Source organism: Gallinula chloropus, assembly GCF_964237585.1.
Source record: "Gallinula chloropus genome assembly, chromosome: 13".
Classification (NCBI taxonomy): Eukaryota; Metazoa; Chordata; class Aves; order Gruiformes; family Rallidae; genus Gallinula; species Gallinula chloropus.
Genome location: NC_140098.1, coordinates 15253934 through 15280491, shown reverse-complemented (window position 1 = coordinate 15280491; position 26558 = coordinate 15253934). Strand labels below are relative to the sequence as shown.

The 26558-nt window shown below is 49.1% G+C and overlaps 1 protein-coding gene across 1 annotated transcript in view; it reads right to left on the bottom strand.

Moving 5' to 3' along the window:
- Positions 1-26558, bottom strand: part of SLC7A5 (solute carrier family 7 member 5) — a gene marked incomplete at both ends in the record, with an annotated part of 34226 nt that overhangs the window by 6350 nt on the left and 1318 nt on the right. The window contains 3 exons of the mRNA XM_084270352.1: positions 454-498; positions 1351-1456; positions 13285-13410. Of these exons, the coding sequence (XP_084126478.1) occupies positions 454-498; positions 1351-1456; positions 13285-13410 (277 nt within the window). The remainder of the gene's footprint in view (positions 1-453; positions 499-1350; positions 1457-13284; positions 13411-26558) is intronic.

Below are 26558 nucleotides of genomic sequence, written 5' to 3'. Positions count from 1 at the left end.
AAACGGGTCCTTGCCCAAGTGATCCTAAAGTTCCTGTTGGCAGCACCTCGTAGGCACCCTCCCCCTCAGCCACATCCCGCCGCGGTGCAGCCCACGAGCAGCAGAGAAGTGGCTGCTGCTCGGGAGAAGAGGAAGAGCACGCGACAAACGTCTGTACACAGATACTCCAGTGGGAGTTTATCAAGACAGGCATGAAGTGCTTCTTCCTTGCCAGTGAGGAAACAGGACTTCCCAACCCAGGGAGAATATCAGCAGCACAGGAAGGCAGTGAAAGCAACAGCCCTTCTCACACAGAGACTATTATTCTCCTAGTTTGGGAAGGAACAATTTAATTTAGCTCGTTTTCTGTTTCCCTAGAAAAAGCCCTTGGCTTCTGGGCTGATCAGGAACCCTGTTATACTTGTGAGGATGGGGCTTCACCCCCAGGGATGTCATCACAGAACACACACCTACCTGTATGGATTGATCATCTCTTCTGTAACAAAATTCAAGTAATTCCTGCAATGGAAGAAGACCAGCAGTTAATTCTGGTTGAGTCCATGGAAGCAGCAAAGCCCTTCACTGTGCTTATCTGCAAGGGGATTTCAGGAGGGGTAGAAGGACTGAAACCTGGGGTAGAACCTCTGAAGGCTGGTGCCCAGTCCAAGACCCACTGCAGTGAGCTGTGAGGTCTGAGCCTGGGCTGGTGCTGGTGGATCTGGCACATGGCCCTGCCTGCTTCCTGGCTGGGTGACCGTTGGGTGAAGAGCTGGACTCACCAGCAGCAGGGCCACCCTCCAGACAAGAAGGACGTCTGCAACTGGTCTGTGTTCATGGCAAACTGAGCAGGCTCCTTGTGCTTGTGGGTGCTCAAAGGGCCTGAAGAAACTGCTCTCCAAGAGCTTCAGTTTGGCACTTGAAGCAATCTGCTGGTGTGTAACACGTCTCTGCTAGCTAAACCCACCCAGCTGCTTTCTCTTACCACCACTTAGGAGCTGCACCAAGCAACCCATCATCAGCTGCCATTTCTACATCCCATCAACTTGACTGAGGTCAAGAACCATCTGTACGATGCCCTCAGTCCCATGCTCTGACTTGACTGGTCCTGTGTGGAGCCAGGAGTTGGACTCAATGGTCCTTTTGGGTCCTTCCAGCTCAGGAGATTCTATTCTATCATTCTATCATCATCACCACCAATTCTGTGTCCTACATCCTGAGGTGTGAAGTATGACATTACCAGGCAAACCCAAAGCATCTGCTTCATCACCCTGGTTACAAAAATAAGATGGGAAGTCCTGGACCACACTCTTCCTGCAAACACAACCTGGGGACAAAGGAACATACTCAACACTCAACAGGGCTGCATCTTACCATCCTCCATAGGCAAAGAGGCCGCTGTACAGCGCCAGCACGATATTCCCCACGCCTACTTTTGTGCCTTCAAAGGAGTGCTCAGGAGTCAGGTTTGTCACATCACCTGCAGAAAACCAAACCAAGAATGGGTCAATGCAGATGGCCTGTGAACCCCAAGGCCTCTGTGGGGGTTGAAACAGAAAAACCAACAACCTGGAGGGCAAAAGCTACTCTTAGGATACTTAATTATCACACTGATGCACTGCAGGTTACGCTGGAGAGGGCATGCACATCTTTCCATTGGGCTGATTCCTTACAGACCTTAGTTCAGCCCAAAATCTACTTGTCCCAAGCAACTGGCCATTACTGAGTCCTCTCAACTTTCTCACATCACCCAGTGCTATCACAGAGGTAATCTCCCAGAGATCTTCTCCCTGCAAAGAAAACATTCTGGGGACCTTCCTGCTGGGAGATGCTATGCAAACAGACATTGTCACGTTGTCCTCACAACCAAAAGCTGCTTGCATTCGATAAAACCCCAGGATTTCCTCCACTTCCACCAGCCACCCAGTAAAGCAGAAACCCAGGATTTCCTCCACTTCCCACCAGGCACCTGATAAAGCAGAGGGTTATGGCAGACCCTTTGATTGTGGGAAGTCAGGTTCTTTGGGACCTGAATAATCAGAAGTCAGCTTCTTTAGGGCTTGAATATCAAAAAGTTCCTGTTATGTATCTGCTTTTGAAATGAAAAGCCATAAATAGACAACTCGATTGTACCTTTGGTAAGAACTCTCCTGGAGCAACCAAGGATTTATTTATTTTGCTTTAAAACACTCTGCAGTTGTTTTGTTCCCTGCCTTTTGATGTGGAGCCTGGGTGCAAGCCTGGGATGGGCAAAGCCACGGACCCAGCGCTCCCCTCGGTGAGGACGGAAGCGGGGAGCAGAGGCAGGATTCAGCAGGGCACGTTTGCATCCAGGGAGCACAGTGAAACTCATGTGATTCCTCTTAGGGCACAGATCTTTACTGATTGCTGGAGCCACCGACCACATCACATGGCAGTCAGCAGGGCCTGGTGTTAACCCTTTGTCTCTTAGCACAGGGTACACAGGGAGTTCATCTGGGGCAAGGAGAAGGATGCTACATCTTGTCTTTCACCCTCCCAAGCTGCACCCCTCAGCTCCATCCCCATCCAATCCATCCCAAGCATTCCTCCCTTTGCCTCCTTCCTTCCTCCCTCTGGCTCCTCACCAGGGCAAAAAGATATTCCCTAACACAGCATGCAAACGCTCTCTGCTCACAAGAGCACCCAGAAAACCAGCATCCCTCTGCTTTCTTCCTTGCCCAGTTGCCATCCCATCTCTCCAAGGGGATGCTGAGAGCTGCGCAAGAACCAGGACCACAGCAGCAGCTCGTGCACCTGGCAATGGGGTCTGGGAAACACCCAGTTCCCCAAGGCTCTCCCTGGCTGGACCCTGCTGCAGATCACAGCTCTCCACTGGTGCTGCCTCATCCCTCTCTGCCAGCATCTCTCTTCTGAATGGACCTTGGGATGTGCTGCCTGTACTTAATGCCCCTTCAGCCAGGGAATCTCCTCAGCAAAATGACCCAATTGTTTTTCAAAAGCGAGGTCAGGAGATGCACATCAGAGAGCGACAGAAAAGCCAGGAAATACTTATATAATGCTGCAAATTTAGCCCTAGTTCCTGGTTTATACGTTCAGTCATATCATCTTAATTTAGCATTCACGCCTGGCTGTGAAGGATAAAGCTGAGCAGGAGGTGGGTGTGTGTGGTATCACATTCAGCTCCATCCCTCGGGCTCAGCTTTCCCAAGATTATTTTCTGCCCCTCCTGAATAATTACCTGCCTGGTTCTTTCCAGGTCTTTTATTATGGGAATAAGAGATGCTTTGTTAACAGTGACTGTAATTAGCTACTGGAGACACACACAGCAGACTAGGAGGGCTCTCCAGGGACTGGAGATGTCTCTTCTCAAAAGTCTGCTCTGGCTCTGCCAGTAGACCCATTCCCACCCGAGGCTGAGGAATCTTCACCCTGAGGGATCACCCACCACCTTCATCTCAAGGGATGACTCAGCAGCTTCACTACAGCAGGACAATGCTCTGATCCCAGAGGAGCCAGGACACAAGCAGCATCACCCATGGGTTCACACCCCCATTTCTTGTCCACATCTGGACACCAGCTTCCACCAAGAGCCTCTTTCCCTTTGTCCCAGGTGAAAAGCTCTTGGGCCAAATGTTCCTTTTTCTGAAGCATCTGCAAGTTTCACTCGGTGCCCTCCCAAACCTCACACAGAAATCATGTTGGTGCTTCTGAGGAAGGACTGAGTAGCCACCCTCACCCAACTGGTCAGGAAGGGAGGAGAGCATTGGTGATCCCCAGCCCAAAACCACATGTCTGGATGCAGGATGTGCCACCCACTTGGGAACCTTCAGCCTCTGGGCAAAGTCCCAGCCCAGTTCCATGGCTCCTGGGCCGCACAAACACGCTGGCCACATGTCAGGACCACTGCTGTCCAGGACACAGGAGCAAAGGGGAGGGAAAGGCAGCGTGGGACCGCTATGGGAGTGGCACCAAGGCAATGGAATTCAAACCAAGGCTGGTATTCGTTACACTGTGGGTGGGCAGGGGGGAAGGACAGATGGGTGGGACATAACTAATTACTCACACACCTCTTCACAGGCACTTAACCCAACTCTTTGAAGCATCCAAACGCAGCTACAGGCAAAGGAGTGGCAAGTCAGCAGGGAGAGGAGGTTGGGTAGGATGTAAGGGGCTTTTTGATCCTCCCCAGTTCTCCAGGGGCTGACCCCCCTCTGCCCTCTCCCTGCCTTGACTAGCAAGTCGTAGCTCTCCAAAAACTCACAGCGAGTTGTTGAGCTTCACATCTCCACGCTCCCACAGTGACATGGAGATAGCAACCTGTCAGAACACAGGTAAGGAACCAGAGGAACCGAGGTCTCTCTCTCCCCTCTCCAAGGGGCCAATCCTCAGGATACCCCTTTGCCACGCTGGCTGCTTCTGCCCTGGCTGCACGGCAGGAGCCTGGGCTACTCAGCAAGCACAACCCAAAGGTCACAGCCCAGCACAGCAGCCGTCCTCCCCTGACACCAGCACAAAGCTCCATCCCACCTTGCCAGCCAGCAGCATGGTGCAGGTTTGTGCCCACCAGCGATGCCTTTGCACCACATTGTAAATCTTAGGGCAAAGATGCCACACGCCCAGAGTGGAGCTGGAAAGGTATCCCAGATGTCCTCCACCATGGAGGTATGAACCTCTGTTCCAGACACCCTGTGCAATTGAAACCCCTGGACTCTGGAGGTTTGAATTACAGATTTCGGATCAAACCAAGGGTTACACAAACCTGCAGGTGAGGCTGCCAAGCATGGCCTCAACTGATCCCACAGAGCCAGAGGTCCCCAAGCACAAGCATCCTAGGTGAAGGCGTGCTCTGCTCACTCTCCCCATGCCCCATCCTCCCCAGCCCACAACACCCGCCAGGGAATGCCCTGCCCGTGCCCGGCACCCCCGTGATCCGAAACCTGGTTTGAACTGGCAGCCTGACTACTCTCTGCTCTACAATTAACCAAATTAAGGTAACAAGCTCTGACATAAACCCCATTTGCTGGTCTCTCCTCCTGCCAAGACTCAAGTAATTGCGACGGGTCACCCGGGGCCTTTCTGTGGCAGGGACCTATTTTGGGTCCGTGCGCTGCATGTTCAGACCCTTCCTTTGAAAATGTTCATTTGCTCCCTGGTCATGTCCGTTCTGGTTTTAATAGTGCAGCAATCTTCTCTTGCAGAAAGCATTTCATGATAATTAAATATTTTTAACTTGCCTAAACAGCAAGGAGAGGGAACGCAGCCATCAAGGGGGGGGGGACACACATGCACTCAGTATGTCTTGCTCAGGGAGGAAACTGAGCCAGGGAGAAATGTATTGTAGATATGAAAAGCCCCAGAGGAGAAGATCCATTCAGCTGTTGAGCCATTTCCTGACAGAAAGCTGCGAGTTCAATTGACTGAGTCAGAAAAACAAGACAGCCAGAAACACGCAGGGGCCGGGGTCAGGAGAGCACCCCCACGGCAGCGCCCCGGGAAAGGCACGCTCGGCAGCCACAGAAGCTCTTTGCTCCTCTCTGATCGCTGCCACTCTGCAGACAGATTTGGGTTAAGCAGCTCTGAACAGCAGCTATTAAACTCGGGTCCTGTAGCAGAACAGTTTATGGATCTGAAAGGCAGCACCAGAAACCTCCGACCCAGAGGAGAGGGCATCTGAGGAGAAGCGGGAGCTCCCGGGTTACGTCCCGGCTCTCAGCCCAGCCCTGGACGGGCTATGGCACTTCCCCTTGTTGCAAGGGTTCCTCCTGGCTTACCGAAAGCTCCTCTCCCCTCCCAGGGCCGGGAAGCTCAGTCAGCTTTATTTCTCCTCCAGCATGAACCCAAGGGCCTGGGCTGCCGGATTCCCTCCGCCCCACAGGCTACTCAACTTCACAACTCCTCCTCCTGCAACAGTCCACAAGGTCGCTACTCCTTACCCTATCCCACCTCCTCTGTATCCTGCAGATTCCACCAAAACCCCTTTCACCTTCCTCCTCCTAAGCAAACACCTCTTCAGGTTCAGAACCTTCATGTCTGCCGTTGTCACGAAATAAAGCATCCCACCCAGACACAGCAGCACACGCGCCCCAGAGCGATGTACAGCACCACAAAACACTGTGTCCACCCTGGGAGCTGGAAAGCACAGAAGGACTTCAGAGAACCTGGATGAGCAGGGTCCCTGTGAGCCCTTGCATGGGAAGGTGTTCCTTAAATGTCTGTCCTATCCAGGCTGGCTGATAGCAAGGTGCAAACCCGAAACAAACCACCCATTGGGTTTTCAGCCCCTTCCATAACCCTGTTTATTTGGGGGTTTTAATTTTTATACCCACACAACAGGTTCAATCTATGTGTTTACAGATTTCCACACACTTGGGATTGAGAGTGCCAACCAAGAACACCCACCTGAGCTGGCTCAGGGGTGGGGGGGAACCAGAGCCAGCCAGCCTGATGTGCAGGAAAGCCAAGAACATCTTGAGGTGGGGGCAGATCCTCCTGCCCACCACCCCTCCAGCACTGTGGGCAAGGCCACTGACTGCAGCTGAAGGCTCTGGGCAAGGATCAATACAAAATGCAAGCAAGAGCACACACAGACACAGAGCTATTGACTGTATCAATAGGTATTGACCGTATCAATGGGTATCAACACACCTTAGGCACGAACGACTGCTGCTGCTGCAACCAGAGCCTTTGGAAGGGCAGAGCAGACCCAGAGAGAGATGCAAAGCAGCAAATACCAAAGCATTAGCTGCTCTCTAGTTAGACATGTCTGCGTTGCTGGGATAGCTGCGCTTGGACAAATGAGAAGCTGATGGAGCCTCTCATGTCAGCTGCCTTAAAACCCTCTCAGCCCACGACAGCAGCGTGCAGGGTCCGTCACAGTCGGTCCAAGACGCGTCTCTCAGCTCCAACGCAACCTTGATCCAGCTTAGCACTTGGCAGTTCACTCACCACAGGAGCAGCACACTACAGCTCACAGCTCCTCAGATAAAGCAGCTTTGCAGGCATCAAGGCACGTTTCCACCCTGAAGAGCTAGAGCAGCCACGAGCCTCCACAGCCAACGCCGAACGCACAAGAGGTCCCACCATCGCTAAAGGCTCCGACCCACGGTGATCTTAATGAGCAGCACAGGTCACTGACCACCTGCTTCTGTGTTTTGGGGCGGGTTCAGATTGTTGTTGTTGGTATTAAATGTGTTTAATTTATTTTTGGATGGGTAACTTTGTGAAATGCAGAAGCCCCATCGTGCTGAACCTTCCCCTGGGATCTGTAATTGCCAAAAATGTTCTGGGCAGAGAGGGCAAGAAAATAATTGCCTGAGCAGAAATGAGCACTCTACCCTGCCATGCCCACCTGGCCCAGCCTCTGCATCCACCTTTGGCTGGAAGAGAAATCAAGGATTAGAAAGAGCATGAGAGGCCCATAAAACATAATTGCTCTGTATCAGCCCTCCAGCGTTAAGGCAGATGAGTAATCTCCGACACGCAGTTGATGTGATTTAGAGGTGCAGGGTGCTGGCAGCTTTCCCAGCTTCCTTGTTCATGCTCTCCTTTGGGACAGTCTTCCACTCTCCATGTGCTCTGTGAGCAAGAAGGTAAGAGAAGCACAATAGCTTTCCTTCAAAGCTTCCTGCTGGAAAATCATGCTTATAGTGGCATTTCTTGATGCCAGTGTAACAAGAAACAGCATGGGCAGCTGCAGGGCATGCTTTTCTTGTAAGCTTTTCTGCACGAGCCTCAGCCCCAACTTGCAGGGGCACACTGAGAAGCTTGAAGGACATTTATTATCCATAGGCTTTGCTTCCTGCCTGCCAAAGAGGATCTACAGGGAGAGTTAGTCATGAGTGAACACCCATCTGGTTTGGCTTTGGGCTCCAAACTCATCTCAGACACCTACAGCTCCGCCATCAGCAGATTCTTGTGTCCCAGGTCACTTCCTAGAGCCAAGTCCCTTGGGTGAGCTGGTCCCTCTGTGCAGAGACATCAGTGCAATGCCTACTCTGCTGCATACGATGACCCAGGGGGTCCACAACGACATTGCTGCATCTACCCACTGTGAGCAAAAGAGTCACAACCTGTGAGGCAGGAAACCAATAAAAAAATAAACCAACCAAAAATCAATTGAAAGGGAACTCCTAAACTTCAACCTGGCCATCAGGGTCATCCTAGGGACACGAGAGGTGATGAGACCAGGTGAGAGGAAAACTTGTGGCAGGTTTCTTTAGCTGCGCTAAGTGGGTGCACAGCAGAGCACAAAGACACGTAGGGACAAACACAAGACAATTCATACAACCACCACTCTTGTTTGCTCTTAGTGCCTGTGTGCCATTGTGCTTTGAGACCTGAGGGAGCCTGAGATTTTAATTACCAGCCATGAAATCAAGATTTCCCGCTGTATGGGGCTCTGCTCCAGAACAGCCCTGCCCTCCCCATGCTTCCAGCTGCATCCTTGCCTGGGCTGTGAGCTCTGCCTGTTGGCTCAGCCCTGGGGCTCACTGCAGATTTGGCTCAAGGGGCTGTTTTGGGATGTCACAGAGAAGAAAATCTGTGAAGAAAGAGTCAATGAACCTTCCCATCCTTGGGCCTTTCTTATTCCCAGGCTTCTTCAGAGCAAAATAAAAAGGGAAAGGAAAAGGTAGCAAAACAACCCTGGGAGAGCAGAGGAGAGATCAAACCGGTGTTTTCTAGCAAAAGGCAAAGGGATTTGATACATGAAAGCAGCACCCAGATGTGCACGTGCACCCACAGCACCACCATGCTGCCTGCACCTGGAGCCCTGAACCAGTATTTTTAGGAGGCTTCACAGGCAGCACCCGTTAACAACAGGAGGTTTGAATTATTTCTGTACTCTCAGAAACCTTCTGGTGCTGAGGTCAGACTCTGCCAGCCACAACCATCCCTCTAAATACCTCTGTACAAAGACAGAATGATACTGGGGGGAGGGGGGTGATGCCAGGGTGGGTGATGCTGCAAACATCTATCTCACCAAAAAAAACCCAAACCCTAACCAACCCAAGGTTAAACCCCAAACTCTCTGCCTGGTCTAAGTTCTCCATGGTGAATGTCTGGAGTTAAACCTGCCTACTTTGTCCTTACTTCACCTCGTGCTTGTTCAGCAGATGCAGCTCTGCAGGTCTGTGCCAAGCCTGGTGAAGGGAGTTCAGGAGAGTAACGCTGCCGCCTTCGAACACGCACTCGCGGCACCGCGGTGAGAAATGGAACTCAGAGATCAGGCATTAAGAGGGAAAAAGGACAGTAAGTTCAATAGAAGTAATCCAATAAAACCAGCACTAAATTCTATTTCCCCAAGTCCCAAATGTCAGATTCTTTTTAATTATTTTTATGGGTTTTTTTTTAAGCAGAGCTGCTGGTGAGCAATCGCCGCGACGGCTGGAGCCCAGCGCTGCAGCACTCCCTGACCACACAGGGATGGCACTGTCCTGCTGCTCGAGCTGTCTGAGGGCAGACAAACACTTCAGAAGCACTAGGACATCAACACAGAAAACATTATACCTGGGATATGCTTTTTTAAGATTATTTTTTGGTATCAGCACATTTGGGTTTTACCTAATTCGGTTTTTAAGGTGCTGTGAGGTGCAGGGTGATGGGGTACCAAGAACTCAGCTCCAGCCTTATCTACAGACTGCTGTGGCCCATCCAGTGCAGAAAACAACCCTTAAACCCACAGTGTCACTGCCCAAACTGTCCACATGATCCTGTCCCAGGCATCCCACTCAAGAAGATGGTCAAAACATACTGGCTGGACTGAAGGCAGTTGGTGAGAGTGGGTAAAACAGCAGAATGAAAAATAAGCCTGGTTCCTGTATCAACTGAGTGAAAAAATCCTGATCCTGTCTATGCTGTAAGTTATTTATAATACTGGAATGCTACAGTTAAGGGGGTCATAGTAAGGTTTCACACACCAATATACCACAGGTAAGGTTTCACACAGCAATATACCAAGTCTAGGACATGAGACTTTTAAAGCAACACAACTCCAACCCTGTAAAAGGCTTTTAAAAGTCCAACTTTTGTATTAGAGAAATAATTGCATCCCAAGTGGGTCAGCTCAACTGAGTCAACTTTCAAGCAGTTGAAAGGCCATCTAAGGAGGAAACCAAGTTCTACCCTCCTTTTGAAGTTGCATGAAAGAAGTGATGTAAACCAGCTGTCCACAGAGAGCTTGCAAGGAAACACTGTTTTCTGTGTGGTAACATTGCCACATACTTCTTTGTCTTGAGATGCTTCTCTGAAACTAATGAAAACGTCCAGTGGAAGGATTAGAAGGGCCTAAAGCCAAAAGCTGGAGGCTGGGAGGTCAATATGGAGAAAGCAACATTTCTGTGAAGTCCCAGAAGTTTCCACATTTGAGCAAGAAGCTGTGGTATTGCTCCTCTTTGTTTATGTATACTGCAAACCTAAACCAGCAGTGGGACAGTGACCACTGAAGCGGATTAATCGGCGACGCTCAGGCACTATCTGGAGTGTCGTGGGAACACATGACCCCTTCGCCCCTCAAACTCCAGCCCTGGACAGACCAACTTGGCCCCTATGTCAGCCCAGGAGTAGCTGCTGGCTTGGCACTGTATTTACTTACTCACAGTGGTAAGAGTCCTCTTTGTCCAAAGAGCATTGGAACGGGTATGAAAGGTACACGGAGGAGTAAAGGCATGGCACTGGGTTGTGTAAACCCACCTACTTAGAGGTTAAAGAGGCTTTGGGGAAAAAGTTAGGCATTTAGAAGCATCAGCACTTTACAAGGCTGGGTTTGTAGTACTCTGCCCCTCTGCAGGGTACCACCAACACACAGTGCAGACCGGTGGCTTTGTCCCCCTGCTCCAAGGCAGGTTCGACTCAAGCCATTCCCAAGAGGCATTTGTTAACTTGTCTCTGTCCTGACATCCTCCCTGGACAATCCACCCAAGCCTGGCTTTACAGTCAAGTGTGTTTTTCTAATGGCTGATTTAAATTTCCCTTCCCTCACAGCTTGCACCCATCATTTCTGAAGGGAGCTCATAAACAGGAGGGGAATCAGCTTTTTACAAGGGCAGATAATGGCAGGACAAGGGGGGGTGGAGTGAAGCTGAAGGAGGGAAGGGTGAGATGAGATATTAGGGGGAAGTTCTTTGCAGAGAGAGTGGTGAGGTGCTGGAACAGGCTGCCCAGGGAGGAGGTGGGTGCCCCGTCCCTGGGGGTGTTCAAGGCCAGGTTGGCTGGGGCCCTGGGCAACCTTGTGTAGCTCCAGGCCTGGAGGTTGGTGTCCCTGCCTGTGGCAGGGGGTTGGAGCTCTGTGATCCTTGGGGTCCCTTCCAAACCAGACCAGTCTGGGATTCTATGATTTCTCATCTCAATTTAGACAGAGAACAGTGTGGTGCTTTCCCATCTTCAGCAGCCTTTGAGCGATGCTAGGATGTTGTCCTTGATGAAAAAAAGAAGGGGGAAAATCCCAAGAAGACAGTTTCTTGATGTATCCCTGCTATTACCCGGTGTGATTTAAAGAAAAGCTGAGAAAGCTGTGAAATGCCTGTGAAAGCTAAGGAAGGGCACATGAAAGGAGCTTGCACGTTCTTAAGGACTTACCAAAGAGCCTGCAACTTCCCTAAGGAGATTAATAAAATCCACATTAGACCACAGGCAGAATCCTGGGCAGTACATTGTAAAAGAGGAACTTGGACAAGCAGCAGTGTGCTGCTTACAATGAGGTGTAAACGTGGGCTTTGTGAGGAGCATTCCCCCATAGATCCCAAAGATCCCACTCTGATGCAATTTGCTTTATGTTGAGGAGTGTGTGCAGAGAGAAGAAAAGGTCTTTACCTTCAGCTGTTAGCATCTAACTATGGCTTTTGATGTCATTACCTTTCACTCAGGTGGTTTAGCAGGGAACTAAATGTCACCTGGAATGAGCTGTACTGGAAGATGCACATGAGTCACATGGTTGTACCTCTCCAGACCTACCAAGACCTTCAAACTGTAATAGGTTTCATAGGAGGTAAAAAACCTCCCGAGACAGAAGAGGATGGTGGTTTGGGGTTTCTTTGTACACAAGCCTGAAACCTCTTACTGGTTGCAGTTACAAGGCAATGGAAATATCCAGTAGTTACACCTAAGGAACCAAGGCAGAAAGGGATTCACCCTCAACCAAGGACAAAAGGACAAGAGGGATGGAAGGTGAGACTGAAGATGTAAATTAAGATTATTACCTGCAAGCTAAAAGCAATTGTGAAGATCTTTTACTGGCAAAACATTACAGAACTCACAGATTTATGTCTACTTTTCCTCCTAAGAGAGAGGAAGGAAAAGTTCAGCAGAGCAGCCTGGGGAGTTATGAAGAGGAAGGAGGTATATTTTGTGATAAGCCTCAAACAATGTTCCTGTTGAGCCTAAGCACTGAGCTGGAAGAAAATAAAACCTCTGATAAAGCAAGAAATTCTGCAAAGGCAGCACTGGCTCCCATGGCTGTGGCAGGAATTAAAAAGATCCATCTGTACTCACACACACCAGTACAGAGGCAGGAGGAACTATCCAGAGACGTTTACCCACATTTAACAAGCAGGGCCCAAACTGTTCCCCAAGAAAAGTTTATTCTCACAAAAAAAAGCAGAGAGTACAGCTTATCTCTGTGTGTTAGTTAATCAGATGGGTTTGGAACAAAACATCTCCCTAGGTTCAAGAGGGTTTTAAGTGTGCATGAAGATTATGAGCAAAACCACCAGCAAAATTTGCTTTATCTTCCCATTTTTATCTTCCTTTTTAGATGCCAGTTGACAGACACGTGTGCTATTGTCAGCTGAGAGCCCTAATATCTCTGGTTGTCACGCGGTTTCTGCAGCCTTGCCTGACCCAGGTGTCCCAGTGCGACCCCAGAGACTCGTCCAAGCTCCTCCATACCCGAAGCAGGAAGCAGGGAAACATGCAGGGGGTTTGTGGAAGCCTGGAAATTATGGGGGGGGGGGGGTGGTTTGCATATGCAGATAATTCACTACTAGTGAATGGCCATGACTAGCCACCAGTTAGATGACCAAAACATTCACTCCTTGTTGACCCGGCAGCTCTACAATCCCAAAGCCAGAGGTTGCATGATGCCTGAATGGAAAAGCCTTTGGTGGAATATGCTGGGATGCAGCCCACCTTCAGTGGGGTAAATACAGACTCTCACAGACAAAATGCACAACGGCACTCAGGCCTTTGCAAAGCATGAGCTGGAAACATCACCCAGGCACGCCAGAGGACAAAAGATGCTTGTGAAGCACTTCTGCCAGCCCTGCAATGCCTGGCTTAGGGCTCCTGGGCTTTGTCCCCAATTCCTTCAAAAGCAAAAGGAAACAGACTTACCCTTTGCAAGCTGCACGAAGCCAAGAATGATGATCAGAGCCAGTGCCAGCAGCTTTGCCGCAGCGAAGGCATCCTGGACACGAGTGGCAGCTTTCACGCTGTAGCAGTTCACCGCTGTGAGGAGCACTACAGGAAACACAAAGAGGAGACACATCAACTCCCAGCACGACATGTAACACACAAAAACCAATGAGGACAAATAAGCATTTACTTTTTGCCAGAACCTAATCAAACACCAAGAGCCTCTTCCTAAAACAGGGGCTTTTCAAAAGCAAGGCTCTGCGGCCAGGGGCTTTGGTGACAGGTTCCTAGGGACCCTGCTTTGGCAGAGGGTTGGACCCAATGATCTCTTGAGGTCCCTTCCAACACCTGTGATTCCGTGACAGGTGGTTTGAGCAGCACATGCACTGCTCAGACTGTACTCCTGGGGATGAGGAACAGCCCCACCGTGCTGGGAAGTACACCTCTGAGGGCATGGAAATGAAACCAGCTACTGCAACCATCGGCAGTGAAGTGCTGGGCTACAACCCTCCTTAGCTCGATCCTACTTGTGTTGGAAGCACCACAGAAATAGCAGGATGAATTTCTACTGGTGCCAGGGATGGTCCTGCAGACATGCAGGGATGCTCAACAGGGCCACATGCTGCAGCGATGGAAGAGGGTGGCACAGAGCTGGGATGTGCTGGGGCTGCTCTGGTGCTTGATTATGCTGCCTCCATGGGCAGCCTTTTGCTTGCCCAGAAGCTCCCATTGCCTACAAGTCGCTCAAGTCAACACATAGAGCCAGAGATCAGAGAATCTCTAAGGTTGGAAAAGACCTCTAAGATCATCAAGTCCAACACCAGCATATCAACTAACCCATGTCCCGCAGTGCCACGTCCACATGTGTTCTGAACCTCTCCAGGGATAGTGACTCCACCAGCTCTCTGGGCAGCCTGATCCAATCCTGACCACGCTTCCAAAGAGAAAACACTTCCTAATATCCAACCTAAACCTCCCCTGGCACAACTTGAGGCCATCTCCTCTCGTCCTGTTGCTTGTTGCTTGGGAGAAGGGACCAACCCCACCTCCCTACACCCTCCTTCCAGGGCGCTGCAGAGAGCCATGAGGTCTCCCCTCAGCCTCCTCCACCCCCAGGTCCTTCAGCCACACCCCATCAGACTAACAAAGCTGAATTTCCTACCTTTTTTCTCCCTGTTTCCCCATCACCCTCCTTTGCATCGCTGCTTCTGCCAGCATTCCTACCCAGGAGGGACAGACTGCACTAGGGCTTGTCCAAAGCCGCTGACTAGCCGCCCTTCACCCGCTTCCAAGAAAGTAACGGCTAAAACCTTTACCACTCTTCCAAATTACTTACTATTTTCGTGCCCTGCTCCCTCCCCAGAGCCTGTTGCTTGTTATAGAGATGGACAAATGTCACACAAGAGAATCACCGTGCCCCACATGCTGGATGCCCTCCTGCAGTGTCCCCAAGCCAGCTTGTCACCAGCCCCTGGAGCCAACTGACTGGTCGGGGAGGAGCAGATCTTCACCCTTCTTCATGAGCTGGAGTCTTTTCCCTGTGGGATCCCTTCCTGCTCCGGTTGCAGCTTGTACTCTGACTCAGCAGTAGCCAGGCAGGTTTTCCTTTTGCTGGTGCTGGGCAGAGTTAAGCAACCAGTGCTGTTCTGTTATGGGATGTCCTGGAATAAAACCTGGCTCCTGCGCTCCTCCGGCTGCCCATCACCTGTCCCCTTCCCAGGCTCTGCCCTCGTCCAAGGGCTCCTTCCCACATCCTGCTGCGTGTGTTCCCCGGACACGCTGCCTCAACCCCAGCCAAACAGCTGCTCCCCAAAATATTAGGCTCAGATGCAGATGACCCTCTCCTGAGGTTATGGGCTGTATCTCTGCTGTATCTATAGTTTAAAACCCTGAGCATTTGCTGTTTGTATTTCAGTCTTAATCGCTACCCTGGAGATATGAGGGGGATCAGCAGCACCTCCATCAGGTCACCAAGCTCTCCAGATTGCCAGTGGGGACACTGGCCACAAGCCTGTCACCATGGGGCTGATCCACACAGAAATGGGAGGAGAAGGTGATGGGCAAAGGTGGGAGGCAGAAATATAAGTAGTCGGATGGATAGATGGGTTACTACCCCACCAGAGCACCCAATGTCTCCAGCCCTTCAGCACAGGGAAAACTGGACTGAGGTGATCTCCATCCTACAGACTGGTACCCAGCCAAGTGCTCTGAGGACACCAGCGTGCACAACACCACCTTCTTCTCACCCATCCCCAACATGAGACAGTGGCACAGGATGGGCAGTGCTGCTGCTACTGGCAGCAGGACCACACACTGGAGCTACTGTACCAGAGCAGAGGCACATTCCCGCCAGCTCACACCCCACCTCTCAGCAAGGATGCAATGAACTGCGAACTGGGAAATAAACCCACAGGAGGAGGAAGGTGTATTGGGGTGTTTTTAAGGGTTTTATTGGCTCACCACCACCCTGCCCTGCTTGTGCGAAAGCAGCTGTGTTGGTCAGAGTATAGGGAGATGCACGCAGAGCCCGTGCAAAGCTGGCAACAGCTTTCCCAGTGTACAGGCATAGCCAGGCTCGGATGTACCCACAGCCTGGCTTCAGCGAGCTCGGTTGTCAGGGAGTGCAGGATGAGGGTGTGACAGCAGCCATCAGACTTCAACTGCCTGCTCGACTGAGCACCGACAGGACATCCCTGAGACACTGAGCACACACAGGCAATAAAGGAGACAGGTCACACTGCATCCACATGGGTCTCAGAGCACACTACAGCCACGGCATGACACCAACACTCATCAGGCCGACAGGCTTTACATGGCCATATGTTGCTCAGCTAAACGCTGCTGGTCCAGGAGCTTTTGGGAGGGAATAGCAAAGCCAGCCCTACCATAGCTAACTGCACATCCCAGAATACCATGCCTGCTCTCAGGATCACTCCCCCCATCCCCAAACTCCTGGGATCTAATATCTCAATACAAGAGCATTTAAAGTTGGGAGAAATGAAGGAGTTGAATGTCTCTACAAAGAAAAGCAATCCAATATATCCTACAGAATGGAAGCCAGAAGTAACTAAGGAATTTGAGATTCACTTTTTTTTTTGCATTCAAGCCCCTTTGGGGGTGTCTGGGCATTTGGAGGGGTGAGACCAAAATGACCCAGAGCCTTTTCATTGGGAAGGACTCCCCTGCGCTCTCTTGTGCTGGTCACAGGACAGCACGAGCTGGGCTTTGGCTGACCTGCTTCAGCACAGTGAGGAACCGTGACGACAAGCCTGCCCAACACCTCCCCAAACATAACCCCCTGTGCCAGGGTCCCTTCACCCCATGCCAGGCAGGGGACACACCGACACAACCAGAACGATGCTGTGTGCCCAGACCCAGGGATTTATCAGCATCAGGCTGTGCAGGGTCACAGCTCTATCACCTTGCAAGCTGGCCACGTAGTTGCTCCAAGCAGCGTGCTACAAGGGACAGTGTCCAGATATACAGGGAGGAGCAAGTAAAGGTTACCAAGGGCAGCTTACAGCATGTCTGTGCTACAGGGGGAAAGGAACGCACAGCAGAGTATCATTGAGCACAGATCACAATTCATCCACTGAAAGCACCTCTAGTGAATCCCAGCGGGGAGGGAACAGAGGATCCAGGATTCACTTTGACCAGCGATTAGGCTAAAAATAAAACTCTCCTTGTTTACAGAGGGATATTTAAAGGATGAGCTAACACATCTAAAAGCACCCTTTTCCCGTTAGTGAAGACAGCGCTTCGAGGTGTGACAGTGACATTCCCTTCCCCATTTAGGCATGCTGTTGCTTTGACAATAGCTGCTTCAGCCCCCTGTGAAACAGGGACTTTCTCAGGGCTGTTCTTCATGTTCTGGTTCAGTACGGAGTCTGCCGGACGGACCGTGGGATGGTGGAGTGGGACATAAAAGGCAAAAGCTTTCTGCACAGTCCAGAACTGAAAAGCAATGAAGAATCTGTATTCAGCCCTTAAAATGTAGCAGAGCCAGCTAAACAGGCCTGGGAAAACAAGGAGACACCTCGGGCCAGGGACTCTGAACAGCGCTGGGAGCTTCTTGCACGCCAGTCATGCTTTGGAGCCCTTCAAACCACAATCTCTCTGCTTTGCTTTTCCTGCCATGGAATAACATTTGTTTTTCCTAAAGGAACGTGGTGGAGTTCCTCACTACAATGCTTTCAACAGAGGAAGGTTAAAAGAAACACCCCAAACAACTCAAAATTCCCAGTCTCACCCACTAGACAGACTCCTACGGACACTGAGATGCATCGGCAGAGCGAGTGCTTTCTCACTGAGACTCAGAAACACATTCCAGTGGCTGCTCAGCTTCTCAGAAGACCTGAGGGCTAGTGTTTCTTAAAGCAGCAAGGTTGATTCCTTTGACTCAAGATGCTGCTCTGCAAAGCTGGGGAAGGGGGAGCTGAGGGACTCCTCACATCCCTCCTTTCACCTTGGATGAACTGCTCCATGCCAATAATGAGGGGAGAAAAGTTGCACAGCCACAGCTTTAATTATAAATTAGGGCAGGGGAAAGATCAGACTGTGCTGCCCTGATTTCTCCAGCACCTCTCCTAGGGCTACAGCCCCACAGCCAGGCAGACCTTCAGTGTGACCCACAGGGGCTCTTCTCAGGAATCATTCTACGAATACAGATTTCAGCAGGACCTGACGTGACATGGTCTGATCCAGCAGTCCCTCTCCAGAGGCTTTACATAACTGGGATAACAGGAGCTAGAAAGCTGCAGTGATTGCCAGTGTGAGAGGGGGGGCTTTCATTTATTTACTTATTACTCCTGGCAGACGTTGGAAAGACTCTGGGGTTTGAATGGTGCTGAGAGAACATGCTCACAAGGTGGTGTTCGCCCCTTCATCTCTGCTGGTGAGAAGGTCAGCTTCATTCCAAGATACTCCAACCCCAGGGGAAGCCAGAGACTTTCAAAGAGAAGCTTGTCATGACAACAGCAGGTTGGGTTCAACTATTTACTCTGTCCAAGAGGTCCCAGCTGGCTTCAGGCACGCCGCTGGACCTGCTCCACTGGCACTCACCTGCAGAGCCAGGCAATTTCCCCAGGAACCAAGGACAAACTCTCCCATGCAATACAGGACCTCCCTAAATCACATTTTGTGGGCATACCCCTTTGTTCTCCTGGTCCCAAGATCCCTTCCAGACTTAAACCAGGAATAAATCCTTACAAATCCAACACAGAAAGGGATCAAGCCAGTGCCTGCATAGGACAGGACTATGAGGGACACACTATATGTAACAACAGCTCCTGTGTCTACAAAGGGAAGGCAGGATGTCGTAAAGCTGCCCTGCGGGCACATGGTTCTGCCCAAAGCAAACAGTATGTGAATGGAGCCCTAATGCAGGTAACATTTATGATGCAACACTCCTGGCAAGTATCCTATAGAAAAAGGCAGGGCTGCGGCTTCCCCGGGTAAGGAATGTGGCCACGGATCAGAGACGGAGCAGAGACAGTGCTAGGGGGGCTCCATTTGGAAAGAAGAAACCCCAAAGGGCAAAGAAAGAAGCAGCTGATTCACAGCCCTGTGCCTTCATCATCACAGAGGGAAAAAAGGGATCTAGCTCCAGCAGTAACGTCCTGAAGGGGAGATCACAGTTTGCTCAGCCCAAGATCTTTAGCAGCTTTTCAGGTGACACCTTTCTGAAAGGGGTGTAAGAACCCTTGAGGTACCAGCAGAGCTGCATTCCCATGAAGCACAAGTCGCTTTTATCCTTTACTTCATCTTCTATAGGTTTCCCTGGTCTTGGTCTGTAATGCTCACTACATAATTCAATATACTCCTCTGTAACAAGGATAAGTACAAGTATAAATGCTTCAAAGATGTAATCTTGATTAACTTGCTGCAAGTTACCCCTGGATTCCTGCTCGTGCTATTACAGCTCAGGAGGAAAATACACAGCAGAGTAGGGAACTCGTGGAAAGCAAAGGGAAGAAGAAAGGGAAATCCTTCACCTCAGCTTCCCCACCAGGAAAATGGGCACCAAAACACCATCTGCACACAGAGGATAAATTGTGCAATGATTCCTGTCTGCAACTCACACATTTCCAAAGCACTCAGCCCTTCCAATTGTAAGATGATGCTTCCATTTACCATCTGCCACGGGATGGTGTTGGTTTTCTCCTCAGGACCCTTTCCATTGCCCTGTCCCACAGCAAAGACAGCTACGTGCGGGTGACAGACCAGTTTTCTCTTCTCCCATAGATGGTGCAACCAGGTTTCAGACAGAGACAAGCCAAGCTGAGCCTGTGGCCACCAAGAAACCAATCCCCAGGGTGACAGCAGCACATGGTGCCGACACAGAATGGTCCATGTGCTTTAAAGGGACCTGCTGCCTAAGCCCACGACAGGTTAGACATGTCAAAACCAGCGACTCCACACTGTACAAACAAGTAAGGATGCTACACTGACTGCAGTGGCTTAAAGCATAGGGACATCAACATCTTAGGTATTCAATGAGACCACCAAAACCCCACTGTATATTCACACAGCCATGACACCACAGGGTCTTCCAGCAGTCTCAAGCATCTATTTCTAATAGCACAATCTCCTCCCATGGGACACGTGTGCAAGGAGAAGCACCCAAAACAGTTAAGGAAATCTCAACCTGACAAATAATGAGTAAAGACTTGTGCCCTGCAAGGTGGTAAAGAGAAAAAGCAGCAGGAAAACCTCTGCAGATATTTCCTCAAGGGCAAGTCCTGGGAGAAACTTCAGAGTCAGGAAAATCGGTCTGGAGAAGGGAGAGGCTTAGTGGCACAGGAAAGGAGCACTTGGCCCCAGAGCCAAGGTGTCTGTGTTAAAATCTGCTTGTAATAATACACAAATCTGGCAACAGTTCCCAGTTCCTGTTTTATTTTCTTTCCCAGAACAGGAATGGGTGAAGGGACACATCCACAGACAACAGGCAGGAGGAGGCGGCCAGGCTGCCCTACCCTTGGGGTTTAAGAGGAAGGACCATCTCCAGACCCACTCCCCACCCAACACCATGAGCTCTGTGTGACTCCAACCAATGACCCAGACACACTCAATGTCACAGCTCCATCATTCTGCTGACTCTCAACTCCTGGAAGCCCATGGTGCTGCAACAGTTCTGGGAGCCAGAGCTGCTAGTGCAAAGCAGGGTGAGGTTTGCATTTCATCCTGTAGCCCAGCTCCCCAGAGCATCCACACCCTCAGGCTTCCAGAATTCTGCAAGGATGAATGAAGAAGCACTTCCATGCCACCTCTCCCTTGAGAGCCGTGCCCACCAGCACCACACAGGACCACAGGCAACCCCAGAACCACTTGAAGGAAGAGTTTGGTGAAGACTTTCACCCTTTGAGGATACTGCAGAGCCTGGATCTCAAAGCCTGTGTAAATGCACCCATCACTTGGGTACCACAGTACCAGAGTAACTGATGCAGCTTACAGTATTCAAACTGTGTGGTATGTGACAAAGTACAGAGAACTTATGAATGCTTGAGGAGGCAACTCCTGGCTAGTGGCAGGACTGTCCTGTCTCCTTAGAGGAAGTTTGCAGGTTTATTGTCAAAGTTTCTAGGTTACACAATGCACCAGTTCCATAAAACAGGTAATTTCAGCATAGGAAAACAAAATATACACTTGGGAATGGGAGAAAGAGCTGCATTTCTTCCATTCCCAGCAAATTTAAAAGGACTGCACAACTATCACAAGCTAAACATCCTTTATGTTGTTCCCACCTCAGCAGACACTGTGATTTCTGTCCTAGGGAACCTGCTTTGGCAGGGGGTTGGACTCAATCTCTTGAGGTCCCTTCCAACACCTACAGTTCTGTGAGTTTGTAAATATTTTATGTGCACATGAAGCCTCGCAGACATGAAACCATCCTTGCCAGATTTTCAGCTACTGGACCTGCAAAACACAACATCTTACCTGGCCCACCATGACTTTACACCGACACACAAAGCCCTTCCCACAGTTGGGAATGCAAACTAGGTTCCACAAACCCACAGGAAGGCAGCTGAATTTCAGCACCGTGCTAAATCCTGGGTCATGAACTCACTGAAAAATGCCAGGCAGGTTTTAGTCTGCATCATGACACCTATGCCAGGCAGAGGGTCAGAGGTCAGCTCTTGCTGGCTGGCAAGAAACTGGTTTCTCATCCATTGTGTTTGATCTACTGGACACATCTGACAGCAGGGCTCTGAGGCTACTGGGATATTTGGAATCCATAGTGATGTTGCTTTGAATTACCCTGACCACAGCGGGTTTCTCTGAAAAGCCTTCCCAATTTGTTCAGGTCAGAAGAGAAAGACTCTGAAGGATCTCAGTGGTAGTGTAAATCATTCAAATACAATAACATTTAATAGGACATTTGTTGTGAGAGCCAAGAGAGGGGTGCCAAGAAATGCAGTAGTTGCTTGCTGTGTTACAAGAGCCCTCCAAACCTTCATCCATTTCAGGAGAGTCCTGCTAGTGTCAGAGGCGATTTTCATTAATGCTACTCTCTCTAATTAAATGGGGATTTAAGAAAAGCAAGCTCAGTCCTGCAACACCTGCCATACAGTAGGGATTCCACACAGACCCCTTCCCTGCTCGCTGATCAAACAAGTGCACGTTTGCTGGCACAGCTTTGCTATTTAATCCACCTTTCTGGAGGAGGGGGGTGGAAGGTACTGGAAATATGCCTTAACAATGGTACCCCCTCAGTCACACAGAGCAATCTGAGGTTCGGTTGGAACACAAGGGGGTTTAAGCTCTGCCAAATCAAGTCTTGTCTAAATTGTAGATTGTGATGGGGGGTGGGGGGGGGTGGAAATTAATTTAAAAAGTCTTCAAAGCTTCACAGCCTGCTCATCCTGGTGGATTAATTCCAAGTAGTAATGCCACAGAATAAACCCATCTTAAACAGCCAGGCATTAGATGCTTTCTGTGCTTGCCTTGCTTACCACCCAATACCCAAGGAGTTCAGAACCTACCCTGAGATCCCTTCAGATCTCAGGTAAAACCTTCACACTAAAGAAAGGCGGTCCTGCTTTTGACACAAGTGATTTCCAGTTGAAACAAGGATGCTGAATATTCACTTATGGACTAAGGGTATAATCTGGCAAGCATTGGAGGCATGTGTTTATACACCTCTGCCAACCCCTGGACTCAATACCATTCTCCTCCTCTAACTCACAGTGTACTCAGAGGGTGTCAGACACTTACGCTTCGCTCTGACATGCGCCATTAGATGTGACTCAACCCTGCACTGACTGCTGCTAATTCTTACGCTGTGAGGCTGCTGTAACAGAGGAGATGAAGGCAAAAATCACTGACTCCCAGAATCACAGGGGTTGGAAGGCAACCTCAAAACATCACTGGGTCCAACCCCCCTGCCAGAACAGGGTCCTTAGGAAATACACTATGGTTTTACTGGAATTCAACATTTGCAGGAGGAATGCCCAAAACAGTGTTGCAGAAGCAGCAAAGGAAGGCTGAAGAAATGTTAAAGGAGATTAAAATGTTTGTGGAAGGCACAGATATTGCTACAGGAATATTAGGGTTATTAGTGCCAGATTAGCATATATATTTAACAAGTGATAAAGGGCTAACCATGGAATCACTGCTCTGACATTAAGTACAGTTCTACTGAACTGTCAGGGAGTGTTAAGCTTCTGTGGAAAAGATTATGTTGTCAGGAAATAGGTAAATTATAGAATAACCTGCTTATGCAGCACATGGGGCCTGGGGGGGTTGAGGAAGAACAGCTCAGGCACTCATAAAACACCAAGCAAGAACCAGCTCAGGTGTGGAAGCAGCATCATCCCTCATGTCCCTTATCTACCAGGAATTTACCCCAATTCAAAGACCTCTCACACATGGAAAAACCTGCGTGTTCACAGGTAGAGATAAGGAACATGCATGTGGCCTTTACCTGGGTAATTCAAAACCTCCCACCCTTGAGCCAGCCCTAGAACGTTCACTGTGTTATTATGCTTATCTCTGTGGATTTTTAAATGGGTTTTGTTATGATTTATCTGTTCAGATGTGAAAAGGGTAACATAAGTGGCAGCCAGCAGCACACCTGATGCACCTTCAGCTGGATGCTGCTCCACATCACCGCTCAGGCCATTACCTGGGCACTGCCTCTTCAATGGCCAAAAAAACCCAACAGAAAGGATTAAGCAGTTTTAAATGCTCCTCCTACAGCTCAGTGAAGATGTGGGCTCCACTGTGATACCTTCTCCAGGAGGAATTTAAAAAAAATAATGAAAAAAGATGAACCAACAAGAAATATAACAATTTTCATTTCTCTACAAAGCCTCACACATGCACCTGAAACACAAGATATAGAATCCTTAGGAGTTTGTTCAATACAGATACTTTAATGTAAGTATCATCAAGTATGAAGAGTCAGGACCCAGTGACTGTCCCTCCACCCACTGTAGAAGGGGTAGGATTGGTTTATATGAGATCACAGAATCATAGAATTCTTCAAGATTGAGTTCAACCATCTATCCAGCCCTACCAGGTCCAACACTAGACCATGTCACCAAGTAAAACATCTACTCTTCTTTTAAACACCTCTGGGGATGGTGACTCAACCACCTCCCTGGGCAGCCTGTTCCAGTATCTGACAACCCTTTCAGGAATGAATTTTTTCCTAATATCCAACCTAAACTTCACCTGAAGCAACTTCAGAGCATTTCCCCTTGTCCTGTCACTAGCTACCAGAGAGAAGAGACCGACCCCCACCTCACTACAACCACCTTTTAGGTAGAGAGCAATGAGGTCTCTCCTCAGTCTCCAGACTAAACAATCCCTGCTCCCTCAGCCACCTCTCATAAGATTTGTCTTCTAAATCCTTCAGCATCATACTGGGGGCAATTCAAATTATCACTCATCGGCACAAATCCTCAGTTTCATGAACTTTAACTCTTTCTGACCAAAAATTGCTTGTGATCCTTACATTTTTTATCCCTTTGCATTTGCTTTTATGATTTATCAGCCCCAAAAGTATCACCCACCCAACTTTATGGATAAAATAACACTTGGGAATTACCCAAGCAACCCACAGCCTGAAAAGCACCATGTCAAACTACCTGCAAATTCATATAATTAGGGAACTCTGGTGGTTTTGTGATGAACATAAGCCACGCTAATGATGAACAGCTTGATCCATCTTGCTTGGGGAAGACTTCCCTGTAGTGAATTCCCACACTTCTATTTGGCAACTGTAGTAAGCATTCATGTTGTCTCATGGAAGGAGTAAGCCTTGCATACCAACTGTCTGTAGATTACAATCTTGATAGCAGAAAATACCTATTTGTAGTTAAATTCTACTTACCACCCACCTTGTTTTCTTCAGCACCTTAAGGGGAACAAAAATTCCTATTCCAGCTGAGGGTTTTTTTCCTTTCTTTCAAGACTGCAAATTATGTACGTTATCTTAATGCCTGGGAATTCAATTTCTGTACTTCACAGTGGCAAATACTGAACAACACACTACTTATTCAACCATTCAACACCAGTAACACTCAAAGGGGAAACAAATCACTTTTGTTAGTTCTCCTCTTACTAGAAACCATCCAGCCAATTGCATTTTATGATGAGATACAAACTTTGCAAAGAATACAGCTGGTACTGTTCTAGACCACTGGGTTTTGGCTACATAAATAAAAGTCAACTGTATTCCTGCCCAGGGCACCAAATTCCCCCTAATGCTTCCTAAACATTTCTTCCCCTCTTTGAGATAGTTTGTGAACGTATGCTCTCGAGTGCACACACAAAATAGGCCATTTTTCCTACCCTAGGGCTCCTGGAAAAAAATAGTATCTCCCTGGGATGAGGGATGTTTGGAACAACTGTGTAACAAAGCTGCTTGTTAGTCCACAGAGGTTTTGTGTGACTCCCTAAGTCCTTGGACCAGATTTCCTTCATTTATTGTTCCTGCTTCGTGATGTGGTTTTGGCACTAGGAGGTGGAACAGCTAATTCCAAAAAATCAAAAGTTACAGAAGACTAATTTGCTGAAGGCAATGCATGATGCACTAACCTTCTGCAGCAGAGGAGACAAACAGAAATGTAACTCAAAGCATAAACAACGGAGTAGCCAGCGGTGCTGGGGGAGTGAAGTTTAAAGAAGAAACACATGGAAATGACTCAGATTTGCAGAACTAGCAACTCTTTCCTTGGCATTTCAAGATAAAGGTTGAAGAAGAAATTCTGCTTCAGGAAAATTACTAACTGCTGGGAAAAGAGAGCTGGAGCCACGTATTGGAGAGGTGAAAGTGGGAATGTGACCTGGCATCAAGAAGCTTCATGCTGCAATCTCACACTGTCACTGACCAGACATCACTGTGGCAGAGGTTACTGTACCCCAGTGTTTGTTTTCTCATCAGTGGAACGGGAACAGAGCCGACACATCCCACCTACTTTGGGGAAGATCCTACAGAGGAAAAGTTGCTTGCTATTAGAGACACGTTCTCAAAGGTTTTGTTGACTGCAGTATGTTCTTCCACAGCAAAATGCTGACATAAACTACTAACAAAGTCCATTTAACCCACCCTCTGTTAGCTTCTGAGCAAACAATGTGACCACCACACGCACACATGCCCCTCTTCCCTGAAAGAAGAGAAACCACCCCGCAGACTGGCAGGACAACTCTCAAACCAGGGACTTCCCAAGGCCCCACTTGATGCAAGAGTCAGAACTATTTCCTAACCCTGCTATAGCTTTCTTAGTTGGGTGACCCTATTTGCACGATACATGCACTCAACCTTCTTCAAAACTTGGATAGAAAGTCCACACACCTGTATACTTGCTGCCCTCATGTTCCTAAAAATTTAGCAGGGGTGTAAGATTAGACCTTACCCAAAGAAAGTGTTATTTGTCTTACTGTTTCTGCTAGCTAGCCCTGGGATGTACCCAGCCAGTTTGGGTACCAAGATGTTTACCAACAATGTATCTTCCATGTGCTACAATTCTGAATGCTTGAGATCCTCAGAGGGTGGAGGAATCCAACACGATGGCCCTTTGGACAGCACAAACAAGCAAACTATACAACTTATAATGAATAAAAATCAACACTTTATAAAGCCCTCATAAGAACTCACACCCTCTCCCAACACACTCCTTCACAACTGCACGAGCACTACCAGCAGAGAGGAGCACAGACTGAAATCAGGGAAGGCAGAAAGTGGTCCTGTATATTTACTGAATGAGGAGTTTGGATGGGGTGACTTTGAAATCACCTGAGGCCTCACT